Below are 24,924 nucleotides of genomic sequence, written 5' to 3'. Positions count from 1 at the left end.
AACAGGAACTACTACTATATTTAACCCTTTAACCGAAAGACAGGTTACAAAGCAGTGCTTTACACAAATGTTTTTTTAATGTCAAATTGGTAATCTCGGTGTGTATCACGGTAACATCGGCAAGATTATAACTTGAGATTATAGTTAAGATGACCTTTTGGGTCATTCTTATTGATTATCATTATCATCAGCTAAATCTTGATACTTAGCACTGCGACCTACAGCTTACACCCCGTTCTAAAGTTGATGTCTTTGGGAACCATAAAGGCGATATACCAGTTTGCGAGTAGGTTGTGATGTTTTCTCTGTGTGGTCATAAGTCAGTATATACTAATTGAAGACCATCCACAACTCTCGTTGATATAAAATTGAATAAATAATACAATACAAATAGAAATTTGACTAAAGGCAGTCTTTTATTGTATTTGTATAAAAAATACAGAATTATAATATATTTATTTTAATAATCTATAATTAATCGGTTATTATACGTCATTAATATTCTAAAGTCAGACCTTCAAGACTCAGTTCACATGTCATCTTGAAACGTAACTACTTAAATAAAAAGAACACTTTTATTTTTTAGGTCTAATAAAGCCACTGTTAATTCGTAATAAGATTCTCTGGAACAATCTCTGACTAAAAGCCTGTTCAGATGATACCTTAAACCTACTATTTTAAAATAGATGGTAATGGAATTATATTCCACTTCCGTGATGTATGCAGGTTACAAAGATCTCTTCCGTTTATTTGCAGTATAACGTTTTTTCGTAATAGTAAATATATATTTTAGAATCTTATTTGAATTAGTGCAGCGGTTATTTTAATTAAATTAAAGTTTTTTATGTAACTAGAACGGCAAACATGTTCAGGGTCCACCTGATGGTAAGTAGCAACCGTTTAAGATAAAGTTGACATCGGGTATAGATACAGTTAAGGAATGTATTTACATATGGTTCTGGTATACTCGTTTAACCATTAATTTCTCCTATAAACCGAATCCTTTTATCCAAATTATAAAATTTACTTCAACATCTCAATATCATAATTATTGATTTCAATCATTCAGAACACTTTATTTCATATCTATTATAACAGTTTTTTATGTAATTGGAATGGCAAATAAGCTGACGGTAAACGGTAACCGTCCCCTACGTATACATTGCTATTCCAGAGCATTAAAATGTTTTGCCAACAGCACTTCAGTTTAAAACAAAAATTTCTTGTCTTAATTAGGCCACTACCATGACTTTTTCTGACCTAAATGAATTTAGTTTAGTCTTTATTACATTTCAAAACAACAGTATCTAAGTGGTTTAGATTATTATTAGACTCCAAAGTATATTCATAAAAGAAATATTTTTGTATTTATAAGATCGATTTCATTAAGTATTTTAAAATTAAACCAGAGAGTACAGATTGTGCCCTCGCATATTCTATTCGTACCGAGATCTCTTATTCCATTCTCAGATTTTTTTTTTCTTTCTTTGTACACAATTGATTCAATTGAGATGTCTATACATGAAACATTTAATTATATTATTATGTTCCATTCAATATACCCCTTCATACACTGACATAAGGAGTAGTTCTGAGCATTGTATCGATCAATTTTCTGAACACATTTCTGGAGGTCGTCATTCTTTCTTCTTATCCCAGACTAATCACATCAAAATCAACTTCTATTTCTAAATACTTATTGCCATGACCTACTTTACATGTGGTTACGGCATTACATCAACAATCCTTTTCAACAACAAGGTATTGTAAAAATCAATTAGGGAGACCAAGCATTAATACCAGAGAGAATAAGACCAGAATGAAGGATAATTCAAAATAAAACCCTACACCAAGTTACCTAAGTGTAGTGGTAGATATAAATACTCTTCTAATGGGGAGATTACAATTTCTCAAAAGCTGCCTTTACACGTACACTCTTTCACGTAAATTTTTTGTTTTGTAAAAATGTGTATATATAAAGTTAGAAAAAGACAATCGTGCGTTAAATACATTTCGCGTGCTGTATCGCGCGCAGTTAGCCTTTATATGACACGCTTTTATCTCTGAATGAAAACATATAATCAATCGCGCGTGAAACTGAGCACATAAAAAGTATATAATAGTCACTTACGATTGCACATGTAGAAAATGTGTATATAATGTTAGATAAAGACCATCGTGCATTAAAGATGTTTCCCGTACTATATCGCGCGCGGTTGGCCTTCATACTACACGCTTTCCTCTCTGAATGAGAAAGACACGTATAATCGCGCTCGAAAATGAGTACACAAAAAGTAAAATCAGATCTAAAATAATTTATTTATCTAGAACATTTTAGTCGCTTATGAACGTCAAATTTTATGTATTAATATTTTTCTTTACTTCCTTTATACGAGCACTGTCATCCGTTCAATGGCGCATCTAGATCACGCGCGAAAGAACGTATCGTGTAATGGTAGCTAGTGGATTTGTGTATAATATGGCAAGGCTTACATAAAAATAACTAAAGGTTAATAAGAGTCAGTTCGAGGAATGCTAGTCGTCTAAATGTTTACATTGTTGACCCTGTCCCACCGCCAGATTGTGCCATCATCGCAGCAAGCGAGCAAAACTTTGCCGTTCCGTGAAAGCGTCACCTGCGAAACATATATTTATAAACATATTTTCTCACGATTAATTCAATATCAAAATATCTTTTTTCATGCAGGTTTATTACTCTTATGATATGTCAAAGTCTAGTGTCAGTTCGGAGAGCGTTCGAGCTAAGAACTGATATGAAACTCCGCTCTTATTTTTTCAAATGAACTTGTACATGTTTACAAAATACAGATTCATTTTTAAATTCAAGTTAGGAAGACTAGAGTGCACATGTTATTGCAATTTTGTCGAAAGGCAATAATCTAATCTGTGGCCGTAACTGGTTCGTTTGAGGTATATAGAATAGTTTTATGACTCTGTGGTAAATTAATAATTGTAGGACACACAAATATTTGAAAACAAATAATCATACTGTTACATGTTGCCGGAAGAGACACATTCCCACAGAAGTGTTTGAAATTAGGTCGTAACACGATAAAAGTTTCTCTGGAAGAGATTGCTTAGCGATAGACCCATTTTTGTATTATTAATTTATTCAATATTATTTTAATTACTTTCTTTATCTGGTGCAATATGGAGTACAAAAAAAATAAATTAGATATCTATTCTATTTAGAATCCATATTCCACCAGATAAATACTGTGTAAATATTATGGGAAAATCGAAAGCAATCCGGACCGAACAATCTACTGACCAATTAATTAAAATTAATTGATCGGTTCGGATTATATCATAACTATTATAAATATATATATATTTTAAGGAACAATTGGACTAACAATTTTACTCCCTAAAGATAGACTAATTCACAAAAAGATCAATCAAGCATTTTTAAAACACTGATTTTTAGGAAGTTGTTTAGGTCTCATACGCACTGATAATAAGTCCTCTGAAAATAGACTCGCAACAGACGTATTATAAGAAAATGAAGTAAGTACCTGTCTGACGGCCGCCACGCAGCGAGGGTGCACGAGTTGTGAGACGCGCGAGCCTCCCGCCACGCTGCCCAGCTCCCACACCATCGTTTTACCGCACTGGTTGCCCAACGCGATCACCTGCGTCATCCATCATCATCACACTAGTCTTCTCATCAACTAGCTATCTTTACACAACCTGTTCTTTCACGCGCGGTTTCGAGCTTAACCAATTCATGACCATAGCTAGTGTAAGCTAGTTGACAGAGGTAAATAAATACCTTCATTTACCATAAAGATATTTCTATTAAGACCCAATTATTAGGCAACAAGTATTCAGTATTATTATATTAAAAATAACCAACGTTTACTTACTCTCTGGCTGTAATCAACTGCGAATCGAATGAACCAAATTTCGCACTCTTTGTAATCGAATCTGTGTACGATGGTGACGGTGTTGTCACCGGGCCGCAGCTCCGTGTCCTCCAGGCGGCCGGGCTTCCAGCAGATGATGGCGTTTTCACAAGACTGCACAACAATAATACATTGAAAAAGTGTGAAAAAAGAACAAGACTTTGTTTTTTTATAGTTATAATATACACATTTGGTGGCAAGGACAGGCAATATAAACAAACTTGCCATTCCTTGCCACCTGATGGTAAGTGATTGCCCGAGACACCAGGAGAATTGGAATTGCAAGTTTGTTGCTGGCCTTTTAAGAAGGAATAAGCTTTTTCTTGAAGTGATCAATATCATCATCAGTTTGGAAATAATATTGCTGGAAGATCATTCAAGTGAAGTGAAAAGTGAATTCTAAAAAAATGCTATAAAAACGCATGGTAGAAAATATCTAATCACGTTTTGATTGTAGCTATGGTCGGAAAAATTGGATGGTATTGATTTACCACTTAATAATATGGCACAACAAAAAAAATGTCAAATTGAATTGCTCTTTAGAGGTAAATGAGCCCAGATGCGGTAAACAGAGATTTTTTTCTTAAGCTATAATTTGAATTCCAACTAACCTTTGACAAAATAAGATCACCCATCCATCTGACACAATCTACGTAGTTTCTGTGAATATCTCTCGTCGAAAAATCCGGGAAATGTTCTTTTAATGAGTTAAACGGCCTCAGCGCTCTATGTGGATTGTAATTATAACTCTGTTTGATGGCTTCATTCATAGATGGTTTATCCAGTCTCCATAACTTGAGAGAATGGTCCATGCCGCACGACATGATCCTCTCTCCTTTGAGATCGAAGTCAGCGCTCAACACCTCATCTCTGTGTCCTTCGACACCTCCAAAGATTGCTATACATACATCAGTCATGATGTTCCATAAACGCAGTGCGTGGTCCTTGCTAGCCGAGAGTAGTAGGTTTGGGTCTCGGGGATGAAATTTGACCTCATTGATGGCGTGACCATGACCTATGTAATGTTTTATGCAGGTCTGTGTGGCGGGTTGGAATATCCGAACAATTCCTCGAGATCCAGCAACAGCTAATAGTGGCAAATTCGATTCCTCTTCATAAGACCAGGCGCAAGTGTAAAATATTTCGTCAACCTGAGAAATGTCGATACACAAAGCTTGTACTATTATTTGTAAAAAAAAAATGAACTGGTAGAAATACTGAAATACATATGTACATAATGGTCTAGTTATCATACTCATGAGTACAATATTATACCGTGCGAAGTATTGTAATATCGGAAGTAAGGCGGCGGAACACCGAGACAGTATAAAAAAATTACAGTTATTAAGTTTCTGAAGACCCATAATTATCATCTACAGACCTTATATTATAAAAACAGTCACTATTCCTAGGCATGTCTAGGTTGTTCTTAATAATTGTAATTATTGTATATAATTATTATTAGTGAAGAGGCTTATATTTGACGACACAAAAAATAAAAAAGTATTAACAGTAGCTTGATATGGTGCAAATAGAGTTATTATATATATATATCTCTTTACTGAAAGAAACATTGATAAAAAATTAAATATTAATCGGAGAGACTGCAGGTCCTCAATTGGCCCTCCGCAAAATTGTATTAAATTATATCCAGAAAAATAATTAATCCAATTTGGTCATGTAGAAAATTGCTATAACTGCCACATAAAGGATAATGTTCACATCAATATTTTATTATTTATTATTAGTGAATCTACTAATGGGATGACTGATGGCATGATAAAGATAAAAATAAATATTTACTATTCGACTTACATCAGGATCCGCATAGCACTGCAAGAATTTGAAGCCTCCAGATTCTGGACACTCATATATAGAGACCCTGTTGCTGCCAACAACGGCAAATATTAATGGCTCAGCCTCACCCAAGTGGTGGTTGAACTGGCAACCAAATAATGGTTGTCCATGATCTTCTTTGGCACTACAACTGTGAAAAAACTCTTAGTAAGTATTGCAATGCTGCACTAAAATCAAATAAAAGGGAGTACCAGGTAGATGCAGAAGTCTTATATATTCACGTCCCTTGACCCATGTCTCTGATGTTCCCTTGTGCACGCTGGTTTAAGAACATTAAAATTAATACCAAAATCAAGGACTCTCTTTTTTCTCTATGCAATTCGAATGGCAAACAAACTGATGAACAGCACTATGTACATAACAATATCATATGATGCCTACAATGATTTAATTCTGATTCCGCTATTTCTAAGTACTCTGATATCATGCTTATCCTACAATTAATCTCAATATAATTTTTTTTCTGTTTATATATTTAGGAGCTTAGCACAATAGTGAGCATGTTAGCTCCATGTTGACTTCTTAATCAATTATTTTACATCTAAAATTTATAATTCATTGAATTATAATATTAATTTGATTCCAATAACTTTTATACATAAATATATATAAATGTAGAAATATAATTTACAGTGAACAGAATAAGTTGATAATAATGTCGGTTAATAGTTTTATTGAACAAGAAATTTATATGTTGCTGGAGCATTTCATCATTGGATCGAAATTAGTTAGCAGAGTAGATTAGTTGGGAATATAGCCCAATACTATCCAGGATGGAGTTTTTGTTCAATATCTTAACATTAATTCTTAGCAATTATGTTAAGATAGTCAACAAAAAGCATTTATTATTGCGTTATTATTGGCATTCATTCAGTCATTAATATTGGCTTTTTTAAATGAACTTCCAATAGCTTATAATTGTAGGTAGGATTATGTAGTTTATTTGTTTGTAATAATATTATATACAGTTTCTTGTTGTGTTATTAAAATATGACATTTATCATCATTGTTTTCATAAAAATCATAGAATGGCAACCATAAATGTAATTCATTTCAGTCACTGAAATGTGCTAATTTACCTTGAGAACTTAAGAATCTCCTCTCTTTTGCTCTTGAAAACATTTAATAAAAAATATTCTAGAGTCTTGTGCTTAGAATTTCCATTATACTTGTGAATGGATGATAAAGTACAAATACAGACAGTACCAAGTCTGCTCTAACAGTTATGACTACTATTCTGTTACTCAAGTAACTAATATACATTTATTATTTTACTTATATGAATTGGACCTATTTGCTAGATTATATCCACACAAAATTCTAAGAATATACAGAAGGTGGATGTAATGCTCAAAGGAATTTATCACCAGTCAGCCTTTGGGATGAAAAGATTACTTCTAATATACACTAGGTAATTCACTATTCATTATTATTTTGTACATTAATAAATACTAATTAAGTATGCTGATAAACAAGGTGTTCAGTATTACTAGGGAAATTTAATGTCATATTTAAATTTCTCTAAACAATTTATCAATTTTAATACCCTACCAACTAGTGATTGTAAAAAGCAACTTTAATAGAGAGCAAAGACTTGACAGTCGAATAAAAAAATGAAGGATATTCTTGTTTCATTAAAGTAACAAATTAAAAACACTAAGAAATCATCACTTCAAACTTACTTAAATTTATAAGGAGGTTTGACTTGTTTTGTGCTTTTCTTCTTGCCTCGTCTTCGCTTCTTCACGCGGGAATTGGTTGGAGTTTCACTACGCGATGTATTGTCTGTATTTGAGGTGCTTTCAACGCTCGACGTGTCGTCCTACGTCAGTAATAATAATATTAGATTATTTAATAATTGTGCTATTATTTTTTAGTGTCAGTTTTTTGTATATTATGATACGAAGGCAGATCACATGGTCTTTTTTTAGCATGGTTATATTTCAACTTACAGCTTCATTATCCGAAAAATTCATATTCAGTCTTACTAAAAACGAAAATTGTCACAATTTAACTAAATAGTACAGTAAGTTTCATACAATATTAGTCTATTTTAAAACATAAGTAAATTAATTTAATTTAGAACTAAACGATTCATATCAGCTGACAGTGGCGTCTCAAACGTCAATGTTCAAATGTCAACATTTTCGCGGGAAATGGTAGTAATTGACATCGACATCGATAGACTTTCATGACTGCACAAAATATGTTCCAATGTTATTATATCTTAATGATATCTTATTGATATTGTATAAACGTATTTCGATTTTTCTACGCAGTAATACCATAAAATTGTAAATATAAAAATACAATATGACTTCTGATATTTAAGAGTTAATTAGTACCTAATAATAATATACTAACATTTTATTTCCTATATCCTCATATTTAATAATTTTGTCAACTTAACTGATCCTTTAAACCTATCGTCCAAGATTTCTTTATAACTTAAGCATTGTTTCCCAAATTTTGTATATTGGCAAATGCACAGAAGTGCCAACCCATAAAAAAGAAAAACAATAATTCTAAGTCGAAATAAGTACAGACATGACACGTACAGAATGTAAGATAAATTTGATATATACTTTTAAGTGTCAATTCATTTTAGCTCAGTCTACCATATAAGGAAATGTGTGTTATGATTATGAGTCCATCAAGCATTCTGTCTCTTTCACACATATTTAAATACAATTGCCGTTATGGATGTAATCAATTGGAAATTTAGATCAATTTGAGTTCATAATGAAATCAAAATTATTGAATATCGTAAAGAACTTAATTTAAGTATGCCCATATCAAATTAAAAATGAAATACATAATAATTAGTTATTAATACTTACTACATTTTAGGCACTGCGCACATAGCCCATATGATGATATCAGGATATCACAATGTATTTTGTTGTTGTTCGCTGTCGGATATCCATATAATTCTAGGTGTCGGTTATTCTTGTTACTTACCATTAGGCGAGCCTTCAGCTAGTATGCATTAGGCAATAAGACAAATAAAAATAAAACAATATTTTAATATCTTTATTATAAGTCTAACAATACCACTCGCTTATGTAATTACAGTAACAAATAAATACTACATACGGTACAGTCATAACGAAATGGCTTTAACGGTAATAAGCCCAGTAATAATAATAAAATAAAAAAAAATCCTTCTTCTGTGTATCAGTCGAAATGTGAAAATAATCTTTATAATGAATATAAAACAAAGTTATTACAAAAAAAAACATTACCAAATATATAATATGTATTATATATATAACATTTTCAAATTTTGAGCTATATTAGGGGAAAAGTTAGTTAATTTATAGTCCCCGAGGACCCAAACAGAGGAATATGTTCCAAAAGAATCTGTGGTTTTGTCACGGGCCATTATTATTTTCTGTCTTTCCGTTATACCGTGTCGTATTTTATTTTACCTACATATATTGTACAAACTACTTTATCTACTATTCTAATTTATACAAATTCACAGCCTTGATTATATTTACTTTAGTAACTTTTTTGGAAAGCATTATACAACGGTTCTTTAGTCTAAACCGTAAGAATAAATAAGATCCAGTTTTTTTATTTCTATACCTTATTCTATACATACAATTTACTACATAAAATAAATAGTAATGTACACAGTAACGTTTTATGTTAATACACTTAATACTGTTGAATAAGCATCTATAACAAAGTCTATTTCAGTTCTAAATATGATCTATTCGGCGATGTTGTATCTAGCTTACATGCATAAAACCCTTTCGACAAAATTAGGGTACCTATATATACAGTATAACAATTGTAAAGATTAGTCCATATTATTATTGGTACTTTAATATACTTGTATCTGTCTCGGTGTTTTTATATGTAACTACATAATATTTATGTATCTAAAATTGAATAATTCTATCAATGTTCGATAACCATTTTTGTTTAGGACTAGTGATCCTGTGTGAATTCTCTTAGGTTATTATTATCTATATGAGTTATCTATGTTTAAAAAGGAATGGGAAGTTGTAATTGCTGGAGACATGATGGAGTGCGAGGTTTCTGAAGACGATGTCTGGGAGAGGGAAATGTGACAGAGAAAAACAAGGAAAGCTGATGCCATCATAATGTGGGATACATAGCTAGGAAGAAAGGGAAAGAGATGGGAAAGAGGAAGAAAGAGAAATCTATGGTTAAAATATAGAAGGCGGAGTGCACATGCACGCGTGCCGGAGTGCTGCTCGAAGCCACGGCAGAAAACGGTCCACACGCGCGTAAACTCCCGGATAACCTTGTCTTGCGCAGCCTCGACCCCATGACACAACACCTATAAAAAAACCTATTGAATGCTAGATGCAGACGCGACATCCGTCTCTAATCTAATATATAATTCTTGTGTCACAGCTTTCGTGTTTATACTCCTCCGAAACGGCTTGACCGATTTTGATGAAATTGTAATAATTTTTATACCCCTAAGTGTTAAGAGTGGGTCGTCAATTTTTTTTTAATTTTTTTAGATAGGTAAAAATTTCTACCTTTTAATAGCAATATTTATTTATATGGCAAAATAAAGTTTGCCGGGACAATTAGTAATTTTTTAAAATATTTTCTACTCAAATACTTCACACAATATTCTTTAAAATGTATGTGAATTTGGTATGTGATAATTTTGCAAATATTATAAATATTTCGCTATTTAGCAGTTTGTATTCACGCAAAATTCCTAAAAATGTAATTCTGAACAGCATTTATTAAAAGAGCAACACGCAAGTTTTTTTGTGTTCTCCTGTGATGAGTTTGCTTTCCGAATTAGTGGTAGAATTAAAAAAAAAGTATTATTTTAAAGTGCTTATATTTAGTTTATTTGAATAATGATTATTGCTATTTCTATGATTATTATTATTTAGCTAGTCTAGTATAGTTTCATGTCATGTTCATAGTGTATGTAATATGGCCACTACCTACAGTAGACTGATACAAGTATTGTAAGTAGGAATGTTTATGTCGAAATTAATATTGATTATAGAATTCCACAATGTTTTGTCATATCAATGTATATACTGCAACTAATTGCTAGTGGTTTTGTTTTGTGATTTTTATCAAATACTGCACAAGATGGAACTGCATGGAGGATGACCTGTTAGGGTACATCGCTAGCAGATGACTAGCTTCGATTACAAATAATAGCTTCCCTTACATATAAGCGACTGCTACCACTTACCATAAGGGTGGTCGTCAGCTTTTAAGCCATTCCAGTAACATAAAATAAGAATGATATCTAGTTAAAATTAATATATTAGGAAGTAACTTGCCTACAATAGTGAAGTGTGGCTGAGGAACTAGTAAGGGACCACCAGAGTCACCAGTACAAGCGTCACGGTCTGGGGCGTTAGCGCACAGCATGCGGGGAGTCACTTTCCTGCGGCCATAACCAGCCCCACTACAGTCATCTTGGGTCCAAATTTGTACCTTCGCCTGTAAAATGCAAGTTTTATTTATCAATATTATTATATAATACACAAAACAAAAACTTTGTAAGCCTTTTTACGCAAAGTGCGCGAATGGAGGAGTCTGAAATTTCGCATACTGCAGAATACTTATATTTTTATAGATATTGCTTAGAAAATACTTCAAAATAATAGTAGTATAGAAACACATACTGTCATGTATTTGAGACACACACACACACATAGAAGATAGATAGTCTTTGACAATAGAACCCTTAAAATTATGAATTGAAATTAATTCATTGTTGAAATTTATATTTTAAGATAATTATGATCTGAATGGTCGACTATTAGGCGACCACTGGTATAGTTTAATAGCTGTTACTCGCGACTATATCTGCTTTTTTAGAGATAAAAGATAGAATATTTGGATGTTGTACACTTGATACCTTTATTGGTGACGCCGTGGAATGTACAAAAAGAAGGTGTTAAGTCTAATTTTGATAAAAAAGCAAAAGAATATCGCATAACTATAGTATGATCGACATTCTATTTTTAAAAACATGCAGTGTAATTTTAAAATAATTTAATGGCTATTTACTAGCTCGTAAGATAACCTATTTTAAAGCCAATTTTCACTAAAATTCTGTTTTTTTATTTTAACTACTACTCGTAAACAAGATGGTAATGAATCTCTCTGTACCCTAACTGGGTAAATAGTCTTGGCATATTAAGTATATATAGTAAAATCATACACTACAAACTATAATACCATAATCCTCTCGAATGGCAACACATGACAGGTACCATCATCAGGTGGGTCAACATTCAGCTTGTACGATATTCAAAATACATATAAAAACAACACTTACTTTATTTGGTATATTTGATGCGGGTCCCTTTTCGACAGTGCTTCCCCATCCTGATACAACAGCATCTTCGCCTTCAAGTGTATCGTCATCATCTAGAAACAATTAATGAAAAACATATAAATGACACTGAACTTGTATTCAAGTTCAGTGTCATTTATACCTTTATACAGATTTGGAGTGATTATGTATGATGATATGTGTGTTTAGTAATGCGGTCATATGGTATATTTTTTTCAGTTTATCCATAGGCGACGGTTGGTCGTTCAGGTGGATATCTATTTCTTGCTCTTTAGGGATGTCCAATATATAGGGACGGGGAGAAGATCGACGAAGTATGCTAAGGGAGGGTATCATACATTCAGTGACGTCACATTTCAAAATGTACTTACTTTACTTTAATGATTTACATTTTAAAAGGAAATAAAACTAAATTGTTAAGAAGCACTTTTTTGTTAGTTTTATGATTTATAGATGTAAAATTGTGACGTTACATAATAAATCTGAAGCCTATGTCTATTTTCATTAACATTCGTTTAATCTTGAAAGGTTGATAAATAGACAGATACACCTTCGTATTTTTAATATTATTACGCGTTGCCGATTCTTAAGAAACTTCTTAAGAACTTTTCTTGAAAACTAGGGAAAACCTCAGCAGGTAGTACTTCATTATCAAGTGTACGAGGAAGGTAGTTCCTTTGTTTCTTAATATAATATTATAAACGCGAAAATTTGTGAGTAGGTATGGATGTTTGTTACTCTTTCACGCAAGAACTACTTAATGGATTTTGATGAAACTTTATAGTAGTAGCTTATGCATCAGAATAACACATAGTCTATATTTTTTATTCAAATTTATATATTAAAATTTAACGCGAGTGAAACTGCGGGCACTCCTGGTTAATATTATAAATGCCAAAGTTTGTGAGTATGGATGGATGTTTGTCTCTTTCACGCAAAAACTACGGAACGGATTTTGATGAAACTTATATATAGGCAATAAATTTCATGAGGGCGTAATCGCTGGCACAGCTAGTATATGAATTATAAAAGTATGTGGCCAGTACGTTAGCACATCTATGTATTTATAATATTAGTATACACAATTCAAGATTCACTCACCAGGTAGACAAGCAGGTCTGTACAAGTTGTCAGGCAGCGGTTCAGCCAGTCGCAGCACTGCTATATCGTTGTCGTATGTGTACCGATTGAAGTCCGGATGCTGGGTCACGTGGGACACCTGGATGCCATCTGAGCGCGTATTGTTCACGTCGTACTCGCCGACCAACACCGTGAGACGAGTGGCTTCCACTCTGTAAATAATAATAATAATAATAAAATAACCCGATTCTGGCACTTACAAATAGTAATAATAGTCCCAATCGACCTCTCAACTACAGGTTTCATACCAAAACAGATGCAACAACGATAAATACCCTGAACTTGCCACTTAGTATATATATAGCCAAGTACAGAAGGCTAAATTCATGCTGAATAGTCAGAGAATTTCTTCAAACTAATCTGGTTGAAGAAATTTTCTATATGGGCTGATATTTAAAGTATATTCACGTTCAAAAATACAACATTGTTATGTACTTGGGTAAACAATTCTATAAAAAAATATAATTAATTTGAATACCGCGAGAATCGAATCCGCATCTATTGGAGCTAGCTACATCATTGATAAAAGCATCTTAATGACCTTACACAGTAAATATTATTGTTATTCAATGTTTTGTTACTTATTTTGACCTCGCCCTTGTTGCCGACGATGCGTATTGAATAATTAGATAATTGAAAACAAAACATGCAGTGTCACAGATTAACAACAAAGTAACATATTGTGGCGGTATGCAAATCAAGAGGTCATTTAGAATGTGTCAAGATCATACTGGTTAGATGCGCTTCTGTTACATTTGTTCCCGCGTCACTGCTACGTGCCGCGCGATTATGCGATTGTTTCATTCGCCACGATATGAATTTTAAATCGATACAACTTGAAAAGGTTATTGTAATTTAAATGAGAATACATACATCTAGAATCTAGAATGTATACGTTTTTATTTAGGCCAAGGTGCAGGCCGGTAAATGAGATGGTCTTTGAAGTAGAAATTATAACATAGTAGCGACCCATCCCGGCTTACCACGGATGCATTACAAATATTTGAATTTCTCGACTCGTTCTATAATATAACACGTATGTAATTTATATATGAACTTTCCTCTTGAATCACTCTATTTATTGCTGAAAACTGCATTAAAATCCGTTGCGTTATTTAAAAGATATAACCGAACAAACTTTGGCGGGATTTTGTTTATACTACGTAAAGATTGTATCTCTCTTTGTTGTATTCTCTCTCTGTACTCATAAAAAAGCTTCAGAGTGACTTCTTCGACGTTGTGATGTACTTAATCATGGTCATGCCCACATTCAGCCCTTAATATTCTTTTTTTTTCGAGACGGAACCAAAACTGTAAAATACCGCCCTCCCTAACTCCCGCCTAATATTTTTACAATATATATATTAACATATAATATGTCGAAATAGTATTGCTGTTAATTTATATTGTTTTATATGAATAAACCATTTGTTCATCCATAATTTAAGAGCCACGGTCTTGTTGGTGGAGCTGACCACAAATACGAATAGATTGTATGTGCTCTGCGAAAAATAATTTGCTTGACGTCGCAGTGGTCAAGTTATCAGAGGTGTGTTAAGATGATTGTGTATTCTTCTGCTAAGTTGGCGCTCCCAGAACTTGTCGCCCGTGTTCCCCCGGGGCTGCCCACATTTTACTGGGTGTATCTTGGATTATATTTTATTATTAGAATGTCAGTCAGAAATATAAATTGGCATACTTTCTCACCCAATGTCGACCTAATTCAAACTTTTTCGAGGACCGTTCTGTTTTTTCTTATCCATTGTGTTTGTTCTCTGAGGAGTAAGCCATTAGGCCATGACGGGCTCAAATATCATATATCATCTGATAAGAATGTATATACAGGAGAACATAGTGACCTAGTGGCTTATTACCCTGGACTTTTACTGATCAAGGTCGTGAGTTCAAATATGGCAGACTAAAAAACTTACTGTGTCAATTAAAATTCTATAAATATGCACCATTCTAATGGAACCTCAATTACATAGTTATTTTAGTATTATGCATTGATTATTTAGGTAGAGAGACTCGCGAATTTTTGAGGTTTGGGGTCAATAGTTCGTTAGCAATAGTGATGGGTAAGTGATACGAAATTGAAGACTCGTATGGACCACTGACACACTTGTTGGATTGCTTCAAGAACAATACTCCGGTTCAATAAGTCAGGTCGACAAGTTCGTGTACCTAATACAATGTAACTAAATATATGATTAACGGTCTTCAACTAAGTTTAATAATCACCAATCATAAGTTGTTGAGTGCTTTCGATCATGCAAATATTGTAGTTCATATTTTTTATGCTTCTATAAATATCACAATAGTTTAGTCTGTAAAGTTGAAAGTAATTGGGTAGTTAGAAAAGATTTTGCTTTATTTAAACATTTGTAGATTAATAAAAATGACGCTGGACTCTGGACCAATGCATAAAGCGCCATCTAGTCCCAAACTAAGCAGAGTTTGTTAGTTCCCAAACCATTGGTTTGTATGAACTAAATGTCTAATCATTCTTGCCCCCTGAGTCGATCCCAGGGCAAAGGGGGTCGAGGCTCGACATGCCCTACCTCGACCGCCCTGCGCAGGGTGCGGAAGACTTGTTTCATGAACTAAATATCTGAGTGAAATACCAAATTACATTTTTTTAATATGTATAATATATTAAATGACTAATACAAACAATCATACCCATGGTTACAAAAGTTGACCATTTGCGGCCAGCAGCGTTACATGAGTTCGTAATAATAAACAGAAAAGCAATACGAAGATATGTAAGCACATCATCCAATAGCTAATTACGTTCTATAAGTTAATAAATAACTCATATTTGCTTCTCTCACAGAAAAACAGGAAGATAAAAATATTTTTTTATTATTAGCAAGACTATTAGCGGCTTTTTCGCCAAAATAGCGATCTCTTCTAAGCAACCTTAGTATAGAAAGAAGTGATTAAATTTGCGTCTGGATGAGATTATAAGACATATTTGTCTAGGAATATCAATAACGAATTTCCACGAATTACGGTTAGCATATTTGCAGATATTTTATATTCTTCTAACTTTATGACGTTTTAGTGCCTCTTGAAATATTAGGTACAAGTATTTATACCCTCATTTCTTATTTTTTCTTGCCTCATTATTCGCCCCGAGTTTGTGTTCAGTTGCATTACGGAAGGAATCATCTGACGATATGTTTGTTCAGCTTTTTTCGTTGTTAGTTTTTGGGTCGACGATTGATTGCCATTCGCAGGCGGTGGACCACGCCCCCACCGGTTTGCATCAATTTAATTTATTACGTCACAAACATATCATAATGACCTTGCGCGTATATCAGGACATAATTGTAGGTTCGATCGCCGTACGATGCAAACATTTAAATTTATTATATATCTTTATTAGTATTGGTTTGCGATTTCTCTATGTATATGTTATTGGAAAGATATATATTTAAGACACAATTTAAGTAAAATGAATTTATCTGTTATCAAGTAAGGTAGTACAATTCACAGATAACATATGTAGTAGTATTATTATACTACTAGTAGTAGTAGTTACTTTGGTTGGGACTAGATAGCGTTGTGATAGCCTCGCTCACATTTATTTATGCTCTATTTTAACATATTGAATATTTAATATGAATAGTAGAGTATTGAGATCGGTGGTAATTAAATAATTTCTATTCAGTACATACGACAAATCGAGGCCATCTTATAGCTTATTGAAGTCGTTGCCTCATTTTAGTTTAATTTGTAGGGTCTATGCACATATATGCAATATCTGCATTCCCAATGAGCAGATGCGCATTGCATAACTCGAAAGTGTGTCGAAAAGGTCGAATATGAAAAATTTGGGTCACAACCCCAAAGGGCATAGGTACTGACAATGAGATTGAGAAATAATTTCATTTCACCTCGTTTTATGACGTCTTTACTGCAACCTCACGTTTGGATATTTCTGATTTTTAAAGCCATGCATGACATTAGCACAGAATTCGTTTCTCTGAATAGGCAGATAACACCTTCAGGTTTTTGTAATTGGTATTACAAAACTTCGAGTTTAGTGTACTTGTTACAGTTGGGCTCAAAATGTCATCTATCCAAAGCCGTAAAATATATTAAATAAAAATTTAAAAAGACAGTGCGAAATGCCGCGAAAATGTAGGTCAGTTTATGACAGATATTTTCGCGGCAAATAGTGTGCAGTATTCTGATAAATGAATTATCTGTGTTGTAACAAACAATAATTAATATCACCTTAAATATAATTTTACATTACTTAATATTAATAGATATATACATATATTGCTTTTATCTTTGAACACAACAACTTTATTTGACGTCCTCGCTAGACCAAGCGGTTTAGCACACCGCCTTATCCGATGGTTGCGGGTTCAATTCCCTGTACCACAAAAACATTTGTATTCAATAATATCGGTCTAGGTGTTTTCTTAAGTACTTATTATACTACTAAAGTAAATTAAGTACTATTTTACTAAAATATAATCTTTTATAGGATATATTTAGTGGAGGATGATAAGATTAGCATGAATTAAGTCAGTTGATCCCAGTTGGTCAAGCCCAACGTGACTAATATCCCCCTGGAAACCATTACATTCCCAGCAATAACATATTTTAAAATACAATTATTACTATTATTATTATAGTGCCTAGTACTCAAAATGTCTGTCCCCCTATTTATGTAAATTATTTTATTGTAATTTAGAAAGAATTGTAAAGGTGTAACATATCCTAAATGGTATGCAGTTATGACGGTACAACATAGTTATATACATATGTATATCTAATAACACCTTTAGAGGATAAATAATGATTAGCTTTCACTTTAAGTATAATGTTCGCACCTCACCCACATAGTTCCACAAATAATACGCTGTTTGCTTATCTGATGTACGAAGCGACAGTCCGTCTCTAATTATTAGTGCCTAGATATTTGGCAAGTGTGCAAATATTAAAATATCATTAAGCCGACGTGGCTTTGTTTACATTGTGTATATTACAAATTTCCTACCGCCCCTTGTAAAATGTGGAGCGATCAAATATTTAATCAATATTTTGTGTGTGCGATCTTTCTAAACATACAGACTGTTATAAAATCAAACGACAAATTTTCATTCACACATTCAGGACTCGTGAATTAGAGAATAAAATATAAACAGATGTCCTTCTCTTTTTTTCTAACTAATACTACCGACGACAAAGCAAAGAGAGGTTTGTTTGTTTGTTATGTTATTCCGCCTTAATTTCTCATCATGAAATTTGGAAAATATTTAGCAAATGGTTGGAAGAAGGAAACAGGTTACATTATACCTATTCTGGAGCACAGTATGTAGGTATATATGTATATATATATATATAATATAATTGTTCCTTTTACATTATTAGATTGACTACAATACATACCTAAAAAAATATTGGTTCTAAGTCCAGAAACGGCTAAACCGATTTGAGAATGGTTATCACTAAGCGTTTTATTTCAATCAATTTAGAATAAAAAAAGTTATACAGGTACAAAACCGCCGACTTATCTAGTACAGAATCTTTATATATTGTAAAACAAAGTCACCTCCGCTGTCTGTTCGTATATATCTAGTAGTTTTCAGCAATAGAAAGAGTAATTTAAGAGGAAGGTTTATATATATTATACATGCATGTATAGTACAAGCAGAGAAATCCAAATATATATAATGCATCCGTGTGAAGCCGGGACACGTCACTAGTAAAGTATAAATATTGTACTAATATGTCGTGTAGGAGATAGTACAGTAGACACAATGACAGACAAAATAAGGGACTAACTACTAGGTATAATTTCGTCTTATCTACACAATGGTGTTAGTTATGGTTTCTGTTTATATGACTTTGACCTTATGAGGTGTAGGCATCAATGTCAACACGTGAGGTTACCAAGGTTAGATAACAATTACATAGACCCAGTTTATCTGTCATTGTACAACGAATCACGTCCGGGGGATGTTAGGTAGAAATAGTCACGTCGACCCCCACGCGGTCTTTCAAGAAATTATGTTTAGGTTTTGGCCTATACTTTAATTTAATTTCACCATCACCTTCTCATTATGGTAGTTTGCGTAACTATAATTATAAATAATAAAAAACCCTGGATAATTAACACAGAAGCATCTAAACCCACGGTAAGCGGGGGGAGGGAATTGTTAGTAATGTGGACTAATGATCCCATTGCTAGCAATGTAACATGTCAGGTCGACCTCCACGCGGTTCCCCCTGGAAACCGTCGTGATAAATTCCCGGTGAATTTGTCACTTTGGGCTAACTGATCTGACTTCATGTTCATCTTATCATCCTCCACTGGTGCCCCGCTAGCGTAAACCGTTAGCGTAGGCGGGTATTCCTTTCCATTAACACCCACAAAAAAAAATCCCACGGTAAGTAGAACTTGTGTTATAGTTACTAGACATCTGTTAAATACTTAGATATATTTTTTGTAAATACAAACATAACATACATAAAAATCACCCAGTCCGATACAAACAATCATACTCATGAATATAAATGCTTGCACCGTGCGAGGAATCGAACCCGCGAGCATCGGAAGTAAAGCGGCTTGTTAAACCGCTAAACCACCGAGGCCGTTTATTTTTTTACGTAACCTAGTCCTCTGACATATTTTATATGACGCTTGATTTAAACTATTCTTTAACAAGATATACAACACATAAATATACACTATATACATGCGTAAACATACAAATATTAAGTATACATATATATAGTATCTGCTTAGGTTAAAATTGTTTCTCAATTCGACAAATGACGGCACTAGGGGCAAACGACGGCCCCTAGTCCCGGGTTCAATTCTTTGAAAGTGGTTGTTGAATTTCGGCATCGTCATTTGCCCCGAGCTTCAATGAGGTTCGTATGGTGATATTAATATGAGGATGTGACGGATAACTATGTGTTTCTAGGCCTCAGAAGTTCGTTATCTAATTGTATGGCATTGATTCCTATTATTTCTATATAGAAAGTAAATATCCTAGAGTGTCATAATATACTTCTTGTTTCGTATATGTGTCTGTGGTTACGTAATTAATATTTGTGTTGGCGTTAGTTTTGGAGGTAATTTAAACTTTCATATGCAATATTTTTTAATTTTAAAACAGGTATATCGGATGGCTTTGTTTACCGTCCGAAAAACATATAACATAACATATAATAAGTACCTACATGACGGCAAATTGAATGTTATTAATAGAATAGAATGGAATATATCTTTATTGCTAACTGTATGGGTACTAGAGTTGCCAGATTTTTTCAGCCTATAAGGGGCAAACGCTTAAATAGCAAAAAATACGGGAATTTAGTTTTTTACTCGGGACAAATTGTCTAGTGTAGATCGATCGGTTTGATAATAAAAAAACTGACCACGATTCGAATACGGGACAGAGTCAGGGTCGCCGCGCCGGGACATTTTACACTAAGCCTAATATACAGGACGTCCCGGGAAATACGGGACGTCTGGCAACGCTAATGGGTACATTAATTTGTAGTTGATATAACAATTAAATAGGGCAAAAGTTCTTTTCTTTTTTATTATGACACATCTTAAAGTTAACTTTGTCTAAAAATATTATTTAACTATAATATTATTTACACATTTAACTAAAAAACTAAGGTACCGCCTCCAAAATCATTGATAGTCTCGGTGGTCTAGTGGTTTAGCGTACTGCTTTACTTACAATGGTCGCAGGTAAATTTCCGTGCCAACGTTAGTATCCATAAGTATGATTGTTTATGATTTATGAACGGGTTGTTTTTACAAAAGGAAATATATTAGTCAGAGTCATAAATACGATTTGTCTAGTACCCATAACATAAGCTCGGCGTAGCTTAGGGCTAGATGGCGCTGTGTGCATTGTCTAGAGATATTATTATTCTATTATTTGATTAAAATTGCCCGATCGCTTAATATCCATTATATATGTAGTTTTACTACACATAATACTTCTACAATATTATGCTCTCATTACAAATAGTACCTGCTCCAATTTTCATCGAATAGCATAACAAATATGCTTATAAACATGAGCAGCACTACGGATATCACGTTATCATGTGACACCCGTGATATCACTCATGCGTTGCCATTCCAGAGAACTAAAGTGTCATGACTATTATCCTGTAATTTTATTAAATATAGACGATGTTTCAAACAAACCTGTACACCCAATATCTTTGTTTTTAATGTAAATAAGAGCACTAAATTTTTTTTCTTTATTTATTTTCCATAAAAATGAAAGAAAGAAAAAGAGAAAAAACATTAGGGTAGACCTAGGTTGTTTGGTATATTAAATTCATAAAAAAAACCTTACCCATAAATACAATGTGTAGCGGTGATTAAGTGGTCCCTCGCAACAACTGTAGCCCCACAGATTACTTTGCCATCTCTCTGGAGGGCCGCCAGCCAGGGGAATTCGCCAGGGGAAACTGCCACCCCACCGACTACTCTGCCACCTCGTGCCACTCCACATGCTGTTCATCAGAAACACAAGACCTTATTTATTTATATTGCAATGGTGGCAGATAACCATATAGTTACCATAGCCTATGGACACCTGAAATGCCAGGGCTATCATGTAAACGTATCCGACTCTTTGTTTTGATCTTTTTTTTAAAATCTATATATATATAGCTTAAAGGTGACTGACATAGTGATCTATCAATGCACAGCCCAAACCACTGGACGGATCGGGCTGAAATTTGGCATGCAGGTAGATGTTATGTTATGACGTAGGCATCCGCTATGAAAGGATTTTGATTATTTCTACCCCCAAGGGAATAAAATAGGGGATGAAAGTTTGTTAATTTTAAACCGATCGGGCTGAGACTTTGCATGCATAAAGCTACTATGACGTAGGCATCCCCTAAGAAAAGATTTTGATAAATTCCATCCCTAAGGGGATAAATTAACGCGACGAATCCGCTGGCAAAAGCTAGTAAACAAATAAAACTTCTAAAACAAAAGTAGGTTAAGTTACTCTTTATAACATTAGGTATCTGTCCCGTCAAAATCGGTCCAGCCTTTTCAGAGATTAGGAAAAACAAACAGATTGCAACATGTTTAAAACTAATTTGTGATTTAAGTACCCTATATACTTTCATATGTAATTAGTAAAATTTTAAAATTACAGACAATTTTTTTTAATTGGATAGGTTGGACTGTCTTATTACAAGAATTTAATGATGTTTCATTTAATTTCTGGAGTTTGTCACAGCATGTCTTAAACTTCCTCTCGTTAATCTGACGTTATTTTACAAATGTAAAAATATCTTGTATATCCATTTAATATATATATATTTAGAACATCAACTTTTCGTAAAAACTTGACAGTTTTTCAAGATTTATAGTATGTGCAATAATCTTGAATTATAACATCATGAAGCATTAAATTCGTGTCATGTAGACAACAAAATTTTAAGAGTGAAAAAACAAAAAATGTGAAACTTTTTTACTTATTTCGTAAAAAAGATGTATGAAACATTATAAACAGAATATAAATTTTTCCTCTTTATAATATGTATTTGTTTAGACATATCTGTAATATTCCTACGTGCGTGGGTATGTTTAAAAATATTATCTATGTAACTAGTGTTTTGTAATTTATTGTCAAAGAACTAGAGTAACTGGCGATCTATATGCGATAAAGATAGCTCTATGTACATGCAAATATAATATGTGCGCAACAACACAAACTGAAAACTCTAGATGAGTAATCTGAGGAAGATATCTAATATTAATATTATAAGAAACTAAACGTTGTTTTGTCATATAAAAATAGGGGTTGAAAATTTAGGGTTGTATGTATTTTTTAATGCCACATTATTAAAAAATATACATTGTCCAAAAAATAAAACATAAATCTTGGGGGCGAACAACACAGTTAAGGGTATGAAAAATAGATAGTAGCCGATTCTCAGACCTACTCTGAATATGCATATAAAATTTCATAATAATCGGTCAAGCAGGAAACTGCTGTATTGGAGGAGTATGGTAACTAATACCGTGATACGAGGATTTTATACATAAGATTTATAGATTTAATGAGAAAATCCTTAATAAGAACTTCCTATATAATATTTTAACTTTTTATATCCCTATATTCGCGTGTAACTAAAGATTTATATGTGTATGATACTGTAAATAAAATTCTTACTTTATTAATCTTTCCTGCAATCCATTACTAACGATAATAAATTATTTTTAAACTTGGTTTAAGAAAGTTTTTAATACTTGATTTTACTGCTTAATTTGATATTACTTATTAACTTAATTTTGACTGATATGTCAAATATAGTTCATATACAGACATAAAAAACCATTTAATTTTGTAAAACTTAATAGAAACTGAAATTACTTAATACTGAATTCTGAATAAACAATTTCTATGGGAACTTTACTATGTACTGTCTTTTTTATTTGTACTAATTTCCACCTTTCTGTCAATGTCTGCCAGAGCTACGAGTGTATCGTAACTTTGGTTTTGAGCTCTAGATTCGATTCTTACAAATTAATAGCATAACATTGTAACATTTTCTCTGATTCCATTAATTGGTTCGACTAATAATTAATTCGACATATAGAGTATGTTTTCTTTAACTATACTCTTAACATACTTGTGAGTATCTAACTTATTGCAACTGTCTTGTAAGAGTTATGCGTTCTAGCTCTCTAAAAGCACTTGAAATTTATTAGCAATAGTTATATGACATAACCAAAATTTGTATGATTAGTAATGAAACGCGAATAAAATTTAAGTTCGTTCGTCGCGAATACTTCTTAAGTGTACCTACTTACCTAATTAGTGTTATTTAAGCTATTAACAACTTTAAGTCATGACGTTTAAGACACTTTTCACTAAATGTAGATCACTTACCACAAATAAGATTTATTTTTTATAAATACTTAAATTGTAAATAATGATCACTACACGTACACTATTAAGGTCTTCATTCGAAGATCTGTAACCAAACATAATTCAGAACACACTCACTGCAGGGCTTGCATGCGTGGACTGCGGCTACGAGAGCGAGGATGCACAAAACGCGAAACATGTCTGGCGAAGGTACAGGCTATTCTGGAGGCAGGAGGAGACGCCGGCTGAGCTATTATAGGCCGCCGGCGGCGCCTCCGATAACGCCTCGGGGCCAGGGTGACGGCGGAGCAGGGCAAGTTCACGGCAACGCGACTACGGAGCGAGTGACGGTAGTAGGAGTGCCACACCTCACCCCACTGCTTAGCGGCATTTGGGGATTGTGCGAGGATGTGGGGGATTAGGTAATGACCTTGAATGTGTCTTATCAAAAACAAGGATGTTCTCGTTTCGGCTATATGCTGTGTTATGCAACATCTTCGACAATATCGCACCGATTTAGGTCATTCTTTTTGTAATGGTTACATTAGAGTTTATATTAGTCTCATATTAGTCCCATATTAATTTCATGACCATTTAAATGGATTTTTTTGTGAAAAGTGAATGTTTTTAGTACATATAAATATATAAATTTAAGTTATACTTGCTTACTTATATTCGGTATAGGTAAGTTGTGTAAATTGTTTAATTCATATAGTTATATTTTTTTTACTTGAAATAATGAGAAAGGGGTGGTTGAAGAATAGAGGACCAATGTGTT

The 24,924-nt window shown here is 33.3% G+C and overlaps 2 protein-coding genes across 2 annotated transcripts; both read right to left on the bottom strand.

The window, feature by feature from the left end:
- Window positions 1-1,907: 1,907 nt before the first annotated feature.
- Window positions 1,908-7,896, bottom strand: LOC131852068 (polycomb protein EED-like). Its single transcript, XM_059202673.1, has 7 exons — window positions 7,736-7,896; window positions 7,466-7,605; window positions 5,742-5,913; window positions 4,538-5,077; window positions 3,888-4,040; window positions 3,537-3,653; window positions 1,908-2,636 (listed from the first exon to the last, which is right to left on the bottom strand). Exons 1-7 carry the CDS (start codon window positions 7,757-7,759, stop codon window positions 2,544-2,546), a joined length of 1,239 nt encoding a protein of 412 aa, XP_059058656.1. The 5' UTR covers window positions 7,760-7,896; the 3' UTR covers window positions 1,908-2,543.
- A 2,068-nt stretch (window positions 7,897-9,964) lies between these two features.
- On the bottom strand, window positions 9,965-24,345 carry LOC131852070 (trypsin-4-like). The gene is made up of 6 exons (XM_059202675.1): window positions 24,285-24,345; window positions 21,606-21,765; window positions 13,210-13,400; window positions 12,091-12,182; window positions 11,084-11,246; window positions 9,965-10,098 (listed from the first exon to the last, which is right to left on the bottom strand). The coding sequence occupies exons 1-6, from the start codon at window positions 24,343-24,345 to the stop codon at window positions 9,965-9,967; spliced, it is 801 nt and encodes a 266-aa protein (XP_059058658.1).
- Between the last annotated feature and the right edge of the window lie 579 nt (window positions 24,346-24,924).

The sequence above is a fragment of the Achroia grisella genome, unplaced genomic scaffold, assembly GCF_030625045.1.
Source record: "Achroia grisella isolate CSIRO2021 unplaced genomic scaffold, CSIRO_AGI_Agris_v1 utg821, whole genome shotgun sequence".
Classification (NCBI taxonomy): domain Eukaryota; kingdom Metazoa; phylum Arthropoda; class Insecta; order Lepidoptera; family Pyralidae; genus Achroia; species Achroia grisella.
The sequence above is the reverse complement of the archived record's forward strand: the minus strand, read 5'-3'. Positions and strand labels throughout refer to the sequence as shown.